General features: G+C 32.5%; 1 protein-coding gene across 1 annotated transcript; it reads right to left on the bottom strand.

The window, feature by feature from the left end:
- Positions 1-8440: 8440 nt before the first annotated feature.
- On the bottom strand, positions 8441-10990 carry LOC133197143 (frizzled-1-like). Its single transcript, XM_061333005.1, has 2 exons — positions 10858-10990; positions 8441-10770 (listed from the first exon to the last, which is right to left on the bottom strand). The coding sequence occupies exons 1-2, from the start codon at positions 10864-10866 to the stop codon at positions 8998-9000; spliced, it is 1782 nt and encodes a 593-aa protein (XP_061188989.1). The 5' UTR covers positions 10867-10990; the 3' UTR covers positions 8441-8997.
- Positions 10991-18788: the final 7798 nt, after the last annotated feature.

Here is an 18788-nt window from a genome sequence, read left to right as displayed (position 1 = left end):
TATTTTTCGAAATTCAGAAAAAAGATAAATTTATGGCCAGTATTTTAATGTATGTCAAATGTTATTCCTCAAAACTGTTGACTCTATGAATATAATTAAGTTTAATAAATGCAGGACAGTTTAATATTTGTTTTCAGTTTTTTTTATTAAAATTCCTATTACATTTTACACAAGGTACATCAAAGGGTTCTGAATTGTGCTGGTGAATAAATGCATATTTATGTATCATGCTCTGACATATCAACACATTATAAAACTCGTGGATGAGAAGATAGAAGCAACTTTTCCAAGACTGTTTCCTTAATGTGATATCGTCTTGCCTTTTATGCTAAAGAAACGCCCTGTTTTTATTGCCACTCTTTTTTTTCTTTTGGTAAAAAATGTTGTTCATTTCAACATTGAAAATACTTGATGATGGGTGACCAATGTAGGAAGTAATTCTTTTAAAACCTTTCCAGAATTATGTTGTAATAATCTTAAGATCAAGTACCCATTAAATATCAATAATTTCATTCATAAAAAAGTGGGTTGGGAAATCTTGGCAAGGAAAAATGTTTTTGACTAATGAACTGTCATTAATAATTCCTGACACTGCTTAAATTGATTACAGTGTATTTTGATCCCAAAGCTCTCGATGTTAACAGATTTTTTTTAATCAATCAATTAATAAATTTGAAGATATCCTTCCTGCAAAAAGCAGCTTCCCAGAATTCATCCAGTTTCTAATCAGCTAATAAGAGATAATAAGAGATAATTTTGTATGTATGTGTGTGTGTGTTTTTCAGGGGGGGAGGGTGATCTGGAAGAAAATGCCATCAACATAAATTTTCATAATACCAGTGTAATTTTGTTTAACCCTATGTTGCATAACTGATTCATCCCCAGCAGCCGTGAGTCATGGGGAATGAAGATGCAATCATCTGCAGCAAATCCATTTTCACATCATTTCTGTAATTTGGTTATAAAGGCTGATATTCTGTTAGATTTTACTGCTGTGTAGTTAAGCCTGTCTACTATGTTGGAATATAATTGATTAAAGTATAAACTTCAATCAATAAAGCAAATAATTTGTACTGGGAGATATGACAAAAAATGTATTGATACACATGAATAGATTTCTGAAAAAATAAATGCTTACAAGAAAATAGTAGGTATTTTAACTGTGCATCTAAAAGTGCAATGAGAAAAGGATCTGATGTACATTTTAAAGCTAAAGGCTATGATCATTGTAATCCTCTAAAAGATAGAAGCCAGTTGCATGTAAGCAGTTTATTTCTATCATTTTTGTTAGACATGTATTGCCTAGATTTTTTTTTCTCTGAAATATTTCATTATAAAGTATGATGAAAGGGTCTTAAACCAAAGCCTCAATTCCAAAATAATCTAGAACAAAAATTGTGTAAGCATGCTTTGTCAATTTATGCAGCATTAGTTCCCAGTGGGGATCAGACATCTAGAGGATATCCAGAGTAAACTCACGTCGGAATTGTTTTGTTTCCAGTGGGTTTATTTAAAGATGTTTTCCTGCAATTCACTGCTGGAGTTCCTCTACCACAAAATAATGATGCAAAATTCTGGATAAAAAAAAAATATAAACCTCAAAATAATCATCTACTTCTACTTCTTACAATTTTCTGGCAGAGGGTCTGAAAATTGAGCATAGAAGATAAGAAAGAACTTTGATTAGAATAATGTTTTTCAAGACTAATGCAGATATCTTGAAAACACCACATCAAATACTAGATATAGGTGTAACATGCTTCAGGCTCTATGGGTTAAATATTTAACCCTTGTGCAAATGGAAGCTGTTCTAATACTTTGCTTCAATATCTTAATTATTTAGACAAGAAATAAGGCTCACAAAATCTGCCTGCATATTACAAATGTGTATGGGATGGAAGGAATAGTTAATGTATTTAATAATGGTAACCATGCTTGGCTTCTCTTATACTTACCAAGGAACTCCCAACCCCCTCCCCCTAATGCTTTTCCAAGTGACTTCTACCATCTACCATGTTTACATAGATTAGTTGGAGTGCAATGACCAGTTATATTACTAATGTGGACAAAGATGGTAAAAATGTTAATGCTCCACTTTAAGTGTTGTTTTGTGATATCTCTCATGACTCTCCACCAGGTGTAGTGATGACTACCACAAACGTCACCTTCAGACATAACTAACCATTTACCTTACTATGAAGAGATGCACAAATAATGTCACCATATTAAACACTATGGAAACCAGATTAAAAAAAGACACAATTTAAAAAAAAGAGTAGAAAGAAACAATGCAAAAGAAAAATGGTCAAAATTTGCAAAATGAAATTTTATCAGCATAATTAAGTTTTGTTTCATCAGGTGTATTGAATGTCATGTTTTTGCAAATGAGATTTAGGCAAGTATATTTTCATAAAGCATTACATGCACTTTTAAGTGGCATTTGTTTTCTTTAAAAAATAAGACAACATAACCTGGTTTATGAGGTGTTTTACCATTTTAACATGGTATATCTTAGCCCTTGGGATGTTTATATTCTAATTGATGCTTGATGAGAGGGAAACCAATGTCCCATGTACTTTTCACAGCATTAACTTATACCATGATTGTCATTTACATATATAGCTGCTATATAGAGCTGGTTATTTTTGTATTCATCATAACCATACCAAGGGCACCTGCTTAATTAAAACTTCAAACAAACTTTAGACTTTATTAAAGTCTGTGTTGCTCTGATTAAATATTTAAATTGCGCTGTTTCACTGTCTCTTGTAGAAAGGTGATAAGATCTTTGCATTTTTCAGATAAAACAACATCCCATAAGCTTCACTTTGAAAATATACAAGAACTTCAAATAAAGATGAAAGTGTTCTAGATTATTACTGCTCTGGGGATCAAATTTTCATTAAACAGTTCATATTTAACACACTGAAAATTACCAGTGTTTTTTCTTGACATTTACTGAGGACAAAATAAAAGACTGGCTTAGTTATAATACATGTATTAGCAATTACAAAGGTTTTATTTTAAATACAGTATTTTTTTTAGTAGGGTAGGTGCATAAAATACCTTAATTGAGTTTTTATTCCTCCTCATATAATTCATCCCAAGGTAGAAATACAAGCTTTGAGCCTATATAAAAACATTAAAATACATTTGATATTCTGAATGCTGAAAAATTGTATATTTTTTATACATATTATTGGCAACAGCATTCCTCCCAATAGTAGGACATACCTTAGTCACTTTTTACATGCCATATTTACTCACTATGTCTTGAAAAACTCTGCAAATTACTTCATGGAACATTTATGAAAAAGAGGCATTTGTAAAATGTCACTGGTCCTTTGTGCAAAAATAAGACAGTTGACTTTTAGTGCTACCTAAGCGTTATCAACTAAATCCATTGTTGGAAGCATGAGCAGGCTAATTAAAGTTAATTCTATTGAGACAATGTCAATCTTATTAAGAAAACTAAAAATTGACTAATAGTAAAAATGGGCAAAATATGTTAATGATCTGCCTTTGTATGAATGCATGTCTCTTTTTTCTTTGATATGTGTAATCTTGGCATATAATACAATTCATGCAAATGTTCTTACCTTATTAATATAAGTTCAATGGAGGAATTTTTCAAAGAAGTAAAACCAATGTTCCTTAATAATTTAATTACCACCCTGATCATGTAACAAACATGAAATAATAACTTTCTGCTTCATATTTTGAAACATATTATGAAACATTAATATAGCCTAGTGTATTTGTTTAAAGTTCCAATTGTTAAAAAAATACAAAAGCTAGCGAACAATTGGATGACTCATTGATACACAAATTCATATTGAGGTGTGTGTAATTTTTCCCCTAATGATAAATATGCTAGATCATCCCCAATGTGGTGTCATTATGATATGATGTTAGGAGACAGGAAAAAAATACTATTATTCTGACATGTTGTCACTCTCATTCAATTTAGAACAATCTTGACACCTGAGATTAATTTCTATTTGCAGCAGAGTGCATATATAAAATTTATCTTTACCATATGCGGTTTATCTCTTAATTACAGCATGAAGTCGGAAATTTGCTAAATGAATTGCTGTAAAATTAAATTAAATTTTATCATTCATAAACTACATCCAGAAACCCACAATAAGATAAAGCTTTGGTGTAATTTAAAGTAGGAATGATTACTCTGAGTATGGGCAGAGTATAGGATCAGTATAAATGTCACAATTACATAATATTAGTCATTAAATTGCTGTTAAATATTTTTAGATTATGGGAAATACACTCCAATAAATAAAGTTCCCCTACCATGCTCATCAACGGAAACTATTTGATTAAATTTCAAGTAAAAATTATATTTGATTATTTAAATTTGAAATACATTTATCATGCACAGAATGTACATTGTAAAATTGGTGTATGTTTCAAATCTATTAACATTTTGTACAAACAGTCCACCCTGTGATCAACACTGCTGATCCAGATTGTGTCAGCTGAACTCTGTTATAATCTAGACTACTCCTTGAGGGTCTTTGATCTCCAATAATATCCTACTTGTATGTGAAAGTGTGTATGTGGACGGTAAATATTGTCACAACAGATAGACTACACTCCACTGAAAACTCACAGGTCTATTTGTACAGGATTGGGCCAGATATTCAGCAGTAATGCAAGCGTTATCATCTGTGTAGACAAGAAGTGTTGTCCCCAACATTCCAGGGCCAAGTACATGAAAACAACACACTTCAAGTGTATATCCGATACCTTTAGAAATCTGGAAAAGCGTCAGTGTGATTCTAGTCATTTTAAACTCCTTACAGTCTCCATTTCAAAAAGTACATATTCAAATCTACATATAAGATAGACATCTTTAAACCTTAATCATAACATATTGATTTCTCCGAGCTTCACCTATAGTAGCCATTAAGAGAATTTTTACCCACATCTTGCCATTTTTACAGCTCAGGAAACAAATAAACATTTGACTTGTGGCACTTGATGTGTGCAGGTTTGTTATTGCAGAAGCCCCTGATTCTCCATAAATCATCACAACTCTGGCATGCAGTCTCAGCTTGAACATAAGATTGCAACAACTGTATACACTGCTTAGCAGCTGCTGTGGATATCCCAGACTTTTAACGAGGCAGGGAGGAATGCAGGGGGAAGGAACACTTTAGGCAGTCAAGTGGATCCTGGAAATCATGAGGTTCACAAACTTCAGACACACATACAAAGGCTGGGCATCAGAAGGTTCAACAACTTTTTCTGATAATTTTGGGCATCAGGGTTCACTTAATTTTACTTTCCTGATGAAGGGAAGTCAGGTGTTTGGAACAATATAAACAGTGTAATCTAAAAGGAACAATCCGCCAAAGTGTTCTAGCTTTAAAAAGATTCAAAGCTTGTATTTAAAAATGATTGAGTACCAGTCACAGCCTTCCAAACATTTTAACTTCATAACTCTATGTAAAAGTCTTTCTCATTAAATATAGCACCTACGTATACAAATCCAGTGTTTTCCTTCTGCTCTGTTAAGGGGTTCCTTACCTAAAAAAATTGGCCAAGCATATAGAAAAGACTGAAATTATGATCCTTTCTGATTTCAAGAACATATATACTTTGTATATTTCTCACCAGATCTTGGTGTTCATTGCCTTTAGTGATGCATCTCTGATGTTTGGTTGTTTGAGAAGGGTTCTCACAAGCCGAGTACACCAATGCTACAGTGATTAATTTAATTTTACAAAATGCCTGAAAGTGGGATGGAGCCTAGCTCTTAATAAATTTCATCTGGTAGATTTCTATTACAGAACTTACGGTAAGAGAAAGCATTTCAGCCGAGCAAACAAAGATCAGCTATCAATTTTAACATAATAGATTTACTACATAAGTCATTATGTCCCCTAATAGGCAAATACTGGTACATCTTACTAAATATGTCCATAATAAATCAATCTGCCTGTCATCCGATTGTCAGGAAGACTAAATATCTTACAGATAAGTGGATATTAAATTGATTATCAGAGATGGTCATGCAAGTGTACCGTCATAAAAATCATTAGACGCAAGAAAACCATCAATACATAGACAACATCCATATGTTGGCAAATGAAGAACAAAAAGCATTTTTTTTCCAAGTTAAATCCAAATTTTGGTGGCTTCTATTGACTGACCTGCTTTCACCCAACAAGTTCTAGATAGCTTACAGGGAGGCTTCTTAACTTTAACAAAATATTTTAAGATACAAGTCTAAAGTGGAATTATTCTGTCCTCTCAGACATATTAAATATGCCAGATATGGTCATGACATAAACATTAATTTTGCAGTACTGTAAAAGTCTCCATGTCTTTATATACCTTGTACTTATCAATACTAGTTCCACATATCATATCTCCTACATTTAGGGTGGTAAATTGCATTGATAACATCCTTATCTTGCATGTTGATGTATTTCAAGAGCACAGTTTGTTGGAAAACAAAAGCACAAAAGAGTATGTCATCATACAAACACTGATTGTACCATATGAAAACAAAACTAGCATATATTCAACAAAATTGACATCAATTAAAATGTTGCATTTTCATTCATAAATTATAAAGCACTTTAATTTCTACCCCAACAATATATTTTAGACCCCCTAATAACCATAAATATACAAAAATTATGTAAGAGATCAGATGTCTTAGTAAGGATGTTATATTGTAGGTGTTTATATAACTGCATCACTGTTAAGCTTCAGATTATGAATAAAGTACATCAAGTGAGCCATTGAGTGTAAGTGTGTGTTGTTGAGTGAGGATTTCCCCTCAAGTACAGTCAAAGTGTGACCAACTTCTCCATTATTCAGTACTGTGAAATTCATATAATATATTAGCTAATCTGTTCTATTAAAATATATTTAGAGTTCCTATGTAAAAATCTTATTTTCAAAAATTTATCAAGTCCTCCCATTAGCAATTTTGTATGAAATAAGTCATTTTCTTGCATATTCTACACTAGCCTGTTGAATTTTGTACATGTGCTTACAAACTAAACCATAAAATGAAAACATGATTGAATTTAACTAGATTTTATTACACATACAGCACTGGCTGTTAAAAATTACAATTAGGCATGCAGAGATTTCTATCTCTCACAGACAAAAAAAGCTTTAAACACACGCGACTCCAGGTGTTTTAAAAAAAAGATTCACAAAAATAAAAGTTGACTGGCACCCAGCCAAAATTCCTTTAGCCCCCAAAATATGATACATCTATTATCAATGAACTTTATCAATCCCTCCAGTGAAACACAAAAATTCTCTCTGAATAAAATTTTAAACTACGTAAATTTAACCAGATTTCCTAATCTTTCTTCAAAGGAAAACAAAACACATGATACTAGATACAAAATTTAAGTACTAAAATTTGCTGTGGGGGAAAATCAAAACTTGTTCTTTAGGATACACTGTTCACCTGTGAAGCAAATGTACAGTTAGTTTTAATACAAAAGGACATTTTCCTGAGGACTGGGAACAGTTTGTTTATATCCTTAAAATTATTTTTGGATCAAAAATTGTAAATCATATCAGTAAGTAAAGTGCTGCTCTGCTCTGCAGGCGACACAAAAAAGCAACCTGTGCATTCAAATAATTTCAAAAATTCCACTGAATTCACCTTCAGCATACAACCATTTTTGTTTCAGTTACTTCTATACATTATCAAAATTACACTGTTGTATTTACAGCATGGTGTATACAAATTACAAAGAAAACAAAAAGAGAAGTTTACTCCTATATCAAAATTCTAGATAAATACTAACCCAGACAAACTGGGTTTTTATATGATTCTTCACATTTCCTTGTTTCATGTGTCACCTGCCAACAAAAACATCTTAGACTGATGTTTTGAGTGACACTGACAACTTATAACTTCATTTAACAAAATCAGAACTGTGTCGTTAAACACATTTCTTAAACCAAATTAAAAACTTGAGAAACTTAATCAATAGAATTTGGCTTTTCATATGATTTTTTTATGTTGTAAGTGAGAAATTAATTAAAATAAAAATGAATCCTACATGTGCCACAGAGAAAATATTCCCATAATTACATCGTCTTCCAAGCAACATACTAGTATCATACTTTCACACCTCAAAATTGGCATCTGATCATGTATACTGTTACCTTGTATGACCAAGAGGCAACTGTACATGTTTTACAATCAAGCCCTAATTGGCCTTAACACACAATCATAAAAAATGGGATTTAAAGCTAAAAACATGTTTATTTACAAGTAAAAGAATCTAAATAAATTGACACACATTTATACACATAAAACATGTAGAATTATATTAGTGTATAAACATATTTTAAAAAGTAAATATACATGTATACCTTATAAGAAAGAAATGAAATGTACTTGAAATATATAAGTAAATTTAAAAAATATGAAGAATACCAAATTATTTGAATACCAAATTATTTGCATTTTCCATTTGTTCAAACTGTATCAATGATAAAAAAAGTAATATATTACATAATTCAAAATATTTTTGTTCATGCAATTATCAAGCTAGAAATCACAAAACTTTTTTTTTTTTCATTTTCCTATTTTAACACAGATTTTGGCACATGAAAAGAACTTAAAAGAGATACAAGATGCATATGTTCATTTACCACACAAATTAATATATAAACTTGAGACAATTACACATGAACAATCTCACACACATGTACATTATCGCTGAATGTGTACTCTTATGGCAGTTAAATTATTTTAGCACAGTCACTCATGCAGCAAGTATTCACATAATTGAATTTTTCACCTGATGAATTCAACTTAAATTCTCAAGAGAGCTATGTAATGGCATCTTTGGAAGGTGTACAAATTAGTAAGTCAACATATTACAGCATTTCACTGACAACATGCTTCTCAATCAATTTACAATAGATCTGTAAATTTTAATGAAGTCCACTAAGGTTTTCATTTTGCTTTCCATCCAAAGAAGGTTTTCACACGTTACTTTCACGTTTGTTAGACCCACAAATTTTGGCATAAAACCTCTTCCATGAACTGAGGGTTTTTCCAGTCCAAATCCAAACCCCTGAGGTAATTCCGACAATGACAGTCATTAAGTACTTGATCATAAACACATTGAAGTCAGGCCATGGTTTGTCCCCGGACTTCAGCAGTTCAATGCCTTCGGGAGGAGCATCTGTTGAGGATGCTAAACACTCTTTTGTAAACCAATGTAACATCCAAGTGTCTCTAGATGCTTGTTCATAAAAGTAACATGCAATTACAATGGTAGCTGGCACAGTGTATAATACTGAAAAAATTCCAATACGGACCATTAATTTTTCCAGCTTGTCTGTTTTTGTTCCATCACTTTTCATAATGGTGCGGATTTTAAAGAGCGAAACAAATCCAGCTAATAAGAAAGAAGTTCCTAATAATAAATATACAACTAATGGGGCCAACACAAATCCCCTCAGTGCATCCACATCGAAAATTCCAGTGAAACAAATCCCACTAAGTGTGTCCCCATCCACTTGACCCATGGCTAAAATGGCAATGGTTTTGATGGCAGGCACTGCCCAAGCAGCAAGATGGAAGTATTGGGAGTTGGCCTCTATAGCCTCATGACCCCATTTCATTCCTGCTGCCAGGAACCAGGTCAAGGTCAAAATGACCCACCAAATTGAGGAGGCCATGCTGAAAAAGTACATCATCATGAAAAGAATAGTACACCATTCTTTTTTAGTTCCTTGTGTAGTTATAAGCACCGTTTCTGGTCTGTTTTTAAATCTGTTGCATGCTGCTGCCTCTTTGTCAAGAGAAAATCCAATTACATATGCTAGAGCAACCATGAAGTAACATCCAGACAAAAATATGATTGGACGTTCAGGATAACGAAAGCGGGTCATGTCAATGAAAAAGGTTAAGACAGTGAACAGTGTAGAAGCCAAACATATGCTTGACCAAACACCTATCCATAATTTGGCAAAGTGTCGCTCGTGTTCATTGAAATACATGTTTTCACATGGGGCACCACACTCCGGGTACACTGTAGATCCAACTTTTAAGCGGTAGTCAAATCCTAGAGAAATACGATATTTTATGGGACACGTTTTGTAGGAGTTGACCACATCACCCTTGTGGTCTCCCCCGTACCCTGGTCTATACTTATTTTCTTCATCATCAGGAATAAATCCTGGAAAATGTTCATCGCGATCATTCCCACCTCCATTTCCATCAGGAGGATGGGGTGTAGACTCCACTGGATCAGTTCTATTTTCTCCAACACACATACCACTCTCCGGAAATTTTTCACATTTTAAACTGTCCGGCCATTCAAATCCAAATTTATTCATTAATGATTCACATCCATTCCTAGCCTCATTACACATAGAGCGACAGGGTGGAATAGCCTCTTCTAGCACTGTACACACGGGTGCATACATTGTGCACAAGAAAAATTTCAGTTTAGGGCTGCACTGGACCTTCACAAGAGGAAAGAATTGATGCACCTCTAATCCGGCGTCTTCTTGTTTTTGATGGTTCAATAGATTTGGCATGATCGTATAATTATACGGCAAATCTTTGCACAGAGGAATCGATATCAGTTGGCATTTTGCATGTGGTTGAAACATTTTCTGTCCATTTACAATAAAGCAAACCGAGAGAAGAAACGTAACAAAACACACTACTTTTAAAGCTGCCATTTTTGTAAATAATCCGCTGGTTTGAGCCAATATCCAGGTAATCAATATTAAGACATGGTCCTAAAATATTCAAAATCACACATTAATCAACTAGACACATCTTCATGTCCTCAAATAAGTTCAAATGTTAAAGAGAGATAGACTTACATGAATCATCTATGTGCATCTTCTTCTCCTGTCTTTGTGCGGTGAATTGAATTAGAATTTCGAAAGTTTCTAGATCAATGACCTGGAATACCAAGCACAAACCTGCGTGAAATGGGGATCTAGAAACTATTTATGCGCCAGAGAATCTCCGAAGTAACGAGGAATACAATTGGTTAAGATCGCTGTTACTTTTACACCCCTTCAAAACTGTCAGTGTACAGTTATTGTTTTGATTTCGCAAATAATGTATGTAATTCAATGAAGAAAATCCTTTAGGCAATATTCTTTGATGGTCACTTGAGGACTCTGAAGGGCGTTAACACAAATCTTTTTTTTCCTCTGTCAAATGTAATTAAAAATAAATCACTCAATTAAAGTGGACATAATTATGCTCATTACTGACATTATTCCGCTAAACATTGACATTAACCAAATTAACGGTTTAATACATGTATTCGTCCTAATTAAAAGTTAATTTAACAGCACTCTGCATCACCCCCCCCCCCCCAATAAGTTAAATAATACAAATCAAAATTTATAACGGCAGTGTTATTTTTATTAATGAATTTATTCTAAATGCTAAAGTTACCTTAAATTTTATAATAAACTCAAGATAAACTCTTTTCCCTGTATTATTCCATAGATTAAAAAAAAAAATAGCTGCCATCGTTTTATTTATTTATTACAAATTTCATTTTTTTTTTTTTTAATTTAAATGTGTCGAGAATTAAAAACTTTCACATTTTGCCTAGGATTAAACCATATTTTATTTGAAAATAAAAGAACAAAATACATGTACAGGCAAGCAGTACAGGAAAACAAAATAATTCGGTAACAAGTTTTAAAAAATTGTACTAATCCGTTTCATTATTGATTATAATTAAAATAACTAATCCGTGTTATATTGTAATAAAAACACGCCTGTAGGCTGTTTAAAATAATGAGAAAAATACTATATGAAATTTTACATGCATGTTAAGTTAGAAAGCATATCGATTCACACAAATGAATGACGTTCTAATTATACAGCAGAAATATGGTAACGAATTTATACGAAATGAATGTATGAAAAAAGGGAATATGGTTGAATTAAACCAAAATAGTTAAAGAATAAATATAAACGTGATATAGAAGAATATATTAATACAATATGTATGTGTCTGGGGGGGGGGGGGAAGGGGAAGGGGGGTGACGCTTGTTACATACACCGCCTTGCCCTCAACTACAATTAAAACAGGTAGGAAAGTAAATTTAATTACCTTCACATTCTCAAAATATAACAAAAGTTCTAATGAAGAAAAATAGCAGGTCTGTCCGCAAAATATACTGAAAAGGTTGTAAATAGATTTCAACGAAGATATGTTTTTATAATGAAACCGTATAGAGAGAGATAACTCCTATTCTAAACAATCGGTACTCATAAAGTATGAAAAGAGAGGGAGAGAGAAAAAAAAGAAAAGAAACGGAGAGAAAAGAGAATAAAAGAAAAAACTTTATAGATGTAAATTAAGACTGGTCGGCTATTTATTATTATCGGCGACAGGAGCGGCCGATCTATTTGTGGGTGTGTTAGAAAGTTTTCAAGGTAGTCCGATCCTCAGGTTATGAAAATCAGGCATTGAATAATTAAAAATGTTCACAAAAATGTCTCTGAATTCCCAAAGTAATGTGTATTTACCCACGGTAATTCTTCAAACTTCATCTTTAAAGTTAATCATATTATACAGGGGAAAATAGTGAATCTCAAATAAATTTTATGGAAATGCGAATAAAAACACCTAATATGCATTTTCTAATTGAAAATTGAACAACTAAAATATTTTAGGAATAAAAATTATAGGTATCCAGACTTTTGAAGAAAATTGCATGAATTTTATACTTATACGGTACTTTATTTTCTTCTATTTACTTCCATCATTTTATAATGCATAGTGTGTAAAGCCTCTACTATCATTGCAAAGCACTATAAATCACTTCTGATTTCATATCAACCTAATTAGCATTGGTATCAAAGGCTTGATTAAAGGAAATTGGATTTCTTTAAGTATATAATTTTTAAAATACTTTTATGGGGTGCAATTATCAACTTTTTATAAGACTGTTTTTAAGAACTTCAAAAAACCTTGAATCACATTAAGAGGCATAAAATGAAAGTTGTTGCATGAAAAAGTTTCAATTTCAAGCTTTATTTTGAGACTTTTTGGATTAAAATATAATTTAAATAAAGTTGTCCTTCCTGGCTGAGGATTGGATATCCTTAAGATTTAAAATAGTATAAATTTGTATTCAGGAGCATAGCTAGAACTTTGATGAAGTATAGGCACAAATTACCCTGTGTGCGGCGAGGGGTCTGGGGGCCGCCTAAGGCCCCCAGCAGGTCCAGGGCAGCGCCCTGGTAGGGGCTTCAGGGGGGGCGAAGCCCCCTGACGGAAAATGGATTTCACGATGTTGAGACGGTGACAAATTGTGGGCGTTTAAAATACAAATTTCTGGGTCTCTTTAAAATGAAATTTCATATTAAGGAGAAAAGCTAAGAAAATGCAGTCCGACTTTTTAACCAGAAATCTTAAGTTAGAAGATCGAGTTTTCATATTTTTTCGGCGTAATCAAATTTAGAATAGAAGAAGAAATTTATGTCGCCCGCATGGCGCAGTGGTTAGATCGTTTGCTCTAGAGTCGCGGAGTAAGAAGTTGATCCTTACGTCGCGAGTTCAAATCCCACTGTGGGACGTGGAGACTGGTCCTTCGAATGAGACCGTATAAACCGAGGTCATGTGTCACAGTAGGTGCTGTTACGAAAAAAATCCCTCACTGCTCAATAGCCCTGAGTACCGAGTATAGGTCAAAATTTGCAGCTCTCAAACTGGTGGCATCTCCATATGAAAAATTCTCGAGAGGGACATTAAACAACAAACAAACATATTTAAAACGTATTCAAAAATAATGAGACACAAAGCAATGTTACGATGGCCGATATGGGCCGGACAAAAAGTAACCACGAGTTGTGTTCGATTTGCCGGCAATTCTTAGATACTGGCAAAAAGTAACCACGTGTTGTGTTTGATTTGCCGGCAATTCTTAGATGCCGGCAAATCTTAGATACCGGCAATTCTTAGATACCGGCAATTCTTATTTTAAATATTTAATTAAAATACTAGAGGTCTCAAAGGTAAAGTTATCTTAATTGGGAAAACGGTTTGACAAAGACAACAGTTTCACTCGATACGTGGCATTATTTATGACATCAAAACGAAGTCAAGCTATTTAAATGGCTAGAAAGCAGCATCCCCCTCCCCGAAAATTAAAAAAAAAAAAAAAAGAGTCAGTAAGGGGGGGGGGCTATTTCAACACTGGTCTGGGTTTCGTTCACTGTCTTTTTACAAAATGTTTGAAAATCAAGTATATTAGAAAAAAAAAACATTTCTTGGGTAATGTATCGGGCCTCCTTTATATATGAGGTCCTGCAGATATACATACGCAAATCGACAAGTGTAAACTGCTCTTCATCCTCAGGGAAACAAAAGTTTCGTTTTCCGGTTTTTCATAATATTTCATTAAGATATGGCAGGGCCTAGATTAAAATGGACAATACAAATTCAGAAGTTTTCTGTATTCTCATTATCACCCTCCTAATTGTTTATGGTATTTAACCAGGCAAGTTTTTTAAAACATCTAATCAGTTGACTACATGTAGCTGGGCCGTCAATCAACAGGCAGAGTGCACAGCGTTCATTTGGTATTTGAGGAAACACTGGCTTTGATATTAAAATAAATAACACAACTATTGAAGATCAAATAAAATATGGGTTGGTAATGAATTTAAAAGATATTAATATACGTTTATGTGGAGTGCACAGGTCTGGAAACCCCTTAAACATTGTCTGTATGCGGTTTTCCTCCTCACTTTTCTCAGTACTCTGTGTTTTGTCAAACCCTTTGTCCTGTTAAGTTAACTAGACTTCTGTGACCTCGATATCCTCTGGCATTTTAATTAAATATTATATATAAGAATTGCTGGTACCTAAGATTTGCCGGCATCTAAGAATTGCCGGCAAATCAAACACAACTCGTGGTTACTTTTTGCCGGCATCTAAGAATTGCCGGCAAATCGAACACAACTCGTGGATACTTTTTGTCCGGCCCATATCGGCCATCGTACAATGTTTTACAATAAATAATGAACAAATATTTTTTTTTTCAGAAAAAAAAGCTAGTCTACCCACAAAGAAGTGGTAAATTCGGTTGGACAGCCACAAAAAAGTTAATTGCTGTTAGATCAAATTAATTAAAATGAAACTTAATGCCACACATAACATAACTTGTGAGCGTCAGGGGGTCTTATATCTATATTTAATTACATGTACTTGCATATAGAAATTTACAAGGCATTTTATAAGGAGTCCTACAGTGAAACAGTCAGTTAACTATTGCAGGTTATTATTTCTTTGCACAGATCGATGGTTATTTATACATTCATGATCTCTATAGCAATGGCGAAAATGATATTTAGTCATTCATTTTTTTTCTTTTTTACAGGTTTGTTTCTAATTATTTTTTCTGAATAAAATTAAGTGTAGGCACGTGTCTTAAGTGCCTAAAGGCAGCTACGCCACTGACTATTTCAAGAAAAGTATCAACAACAGAAAAAACAACCCTAAAAGAACGTATTTTATGTGTACTAATGCACATGTCGCACTAACATATATAATAATGGATTTCATTATATTCTAGAATGCAAATCTTTAGCTAACGTACGAAAAAATATCTGGGTAATTATTATTCTCAAAGACTCAAAGACCGAATGTTATTAAATTTACGGAACTTATGTCAACTCAAAACGAAAAAAATCCTGAAAAAATTATGTATGTTTATCCTAAAAGTTTGACGCTGTCTGTCCTCCTTGATATATTTCATACTTTATTTTTCTCTCTCTCTCTCTATCTCTTTTCACTTTGTACCATATTTTGTGTTGTATTTATATAGTTTTTGCACCTCTGACCAGTTTGTTTGAAATGTATATATGTTATTAATGTACCCCATGTACCAATATTTTGGTTTGGGCGAATAAACTGAACTTGAACTTGACTGTACCATTGTGATTTAAATAAACAAGTCTCTCTCTCTCTCCCCCAAGAAATTAAAATTTTCAATTTTCATATAGAATGGGTTCAGACTCCAAATCTTAATATATATCTTTATAATAGATTTTACATTTATTTTTCCGTCAAAAGCTATATAGGTTTATGTAGAATAAAGACTTGAGCATTCATATTCAAAAATCATTTTTAATGCCTGTGATAGACCCATTTTCAACTTTAAAAAACAAACAAACAAAATATCAATCAATAAGTTATTAAACTAACTAAATGAATCAAATGTGTTAAAGATCACATAACTACGAAAGCCTATTGAGCTCATTTTAGGAAAAACAAACATATTTTTCGCGTTATAACGCGAAACTTTCCCTGTAAAACAGAGACATTTGCTTAAGTCTCCATTTTCTTTTACTTTAATTCTAGTTTTTCTTTTTACCTTAATTCTAGTTTATTCATTACAATGAAAAACGAAAGACTATTTTGAACTTGGATTACCACAAGCTGAAATTTTATGTTTTCTCGCCATTCATAATTGAATGTGTCTCCTTTTTCTAAATCTTTTTTTGCCGTCACATTTTGTCTTTCTCAACGCTGTTCAAACATTTTCAAAGTCTATGCGGGTTCTTCCAAAGTGAATCTTTCGGGAAAATGATCCCCCTTTCCGGCGTCATTTTTAACACTCTCTATAGAATTTGAAATAAAATTAAGAACTCAGAAAATTGAAAATAAAATGACTTAAATTTGTATATTTTACGGAACAATTGTGTCACATCACATGAGTTGGATAACCTAATGTGAAAATTGGATGACAAATATTCGTATCAAATGATTCATCTCCGATAGACTCACTGTAGAAATACAACATCGTATCTTAAGGTTGCGCCGCGTGGTCATACCATTACTTACGAAAACATTGACAATTCATAATTATTCAAATATATATATATATATATATATATATATATATATATATATATATATATATATATATATATATATATATATATATATATATATATATATATATATATATATATATATATATATATATATATATATATATATATATATATATATATATATATATATATATATATATATATATAAACTCTTTGCTGTATACCTTTAGCAGTTTTAATTTATAGCGCTAGTCTTTTTAATAACCCCTCCTATATATAAATTATGGAGGAAAATCAAGAAAAGTAGACCCCTCCTTCCCGATAAATTTGTGATTAACAGTATCCTATTATAAGTATTCTTTAAAAAGCATCCTATGGCATGTTAAGCTCACGAAATGATACATTGTTCCCTCACTTTTAAGCCAGATTTCTAAATTGTATAATTTATAGTCTAAAATGATGGATTTCTTTACTAGTGGTAAAGTTATAGTGAACTTAAACGATAAAAACAGCCTTGAAAAAGAAAGCGACGAGAAGAGATTTTCCTGAAAACAAATCATCTAAAGAATTTCTTGGATTCAACAAGTGAAAACAAGAAAATCTTTAAGGGAATATTCATTTTATTAATTAGTAAGGTTTTAAGATTAAATGCAAAATCAACACTAATCTATTCATTTCTCGCATCAATTCTCTTTAAATCCTCTGAAGAAATGTCATTTATAAATTCATAGAAGTCCCCGTCTGCTTTCAAATTTCTTATCTGTCAGTCAAGATCACGGGTACCTGAGTAACATGATAACATATGTATAATTTCGCGATTTAACTCGAAATTTTCGCGTTTATTTGAGAAAGTTACGCGTTATAACGCGAAAGTTTCGCGTTTATTTGCGAAAGTTACGCGTTTATTCGCGAAAGTTTCGCGTTTATTTGCGAAAGTTACGCGTTTATTCGCGAAAGTATCGCTTTATAACGCGAAGATTTCGCGTTTATTTGCGAAAGTTACGCGTTATAACGCGAAAAGTATATTTTTTTTAACTTACGAAAATGAGCTCAATGGGCTTTCGTACATAATTGACAAACTTGAATGAATATGAGCTGCAACTTTGAAGTCGGAATTTTTTTGTGGCAAAATTGTAATTAACAATTTCAATGACAGAAAAAAAGATCATTTATAAACTTTTGTTGTTCATATTTGCGATGGAAGAACTATTTAGAGACTTTGATTGAAGCAAAATTACATTATTGTCGTTCTGTACAATATTTTGATTTCTTACATAATACTATTCATTCCATTGTATAAAACCTTTTTTATGAAAAAAAAACCACAAAACTTTATTTTAGTCTAATTGATCATAAAGGTTTAAATTACATACATATTTATCAAAACAGCACATTTTAACAGCAAAATAAAATTCTCAGAAATGCAGAAATTTTGAAAAATAAAACTTTTCCATGAACATTGAAATTTTTTTTAAAACTCACCCGTAAATAGACCATCACAATATATTTTTTTATCATGTGCACACCTAGTGGTATAATAGTCAGCATTTTGACGGTGGACGCTTATACCGGTAGAAGTAGAAAATTGAAATATATTGTCTCAGAGCTTGGAATTGCCCTCGCCTTGTACGCCCCATTCTTTCACGCGAATGCAACCTGTGATCATTGGTGATAGCTGAATGTAGCGTACAATTTGAATTTCAATGAAACTATATACAAATAGAGCAAATCACCTGTGATAAGATATGTTACTGAATATATATGCCACATATGCAAATTCCCATGAATATTTGTGTTCTTGTGACTGATGTACTTTTTCCCCTTGTAACCTTGCTTCCCCCTCCCAAGTCTGCAATGTGTGCAATTATACGGTATCTGCTATACACATCTACTTTTACCCGTGCCACATTATACTCTCTAATACACGAAGGTACAT

The sequence above is a fragment of the Saccostrea echinata genome, unplaced genomic scaffold (genome assembly GCF_033153115.1).
Source record: "Saccostrea echinata isolate AGI-Se365-2 ecotype Australia unplaced genomic scaffold, CSIRO_AGI_Sech_v1 ptg000030l, whole genome shotgun sequence".
In the NCBI taxonomy this organism is placed as follows: Eukaryota; Metazoa; Mollusca; class Bivalvia; order Ostreida; family Ostreidae; genus Saccostrea; species Saccostrea echinata.
Note: the sequence above shows the minus strand (reverse complement) of the source record. Positions and strands in the feature narration are given on the sequence as shown.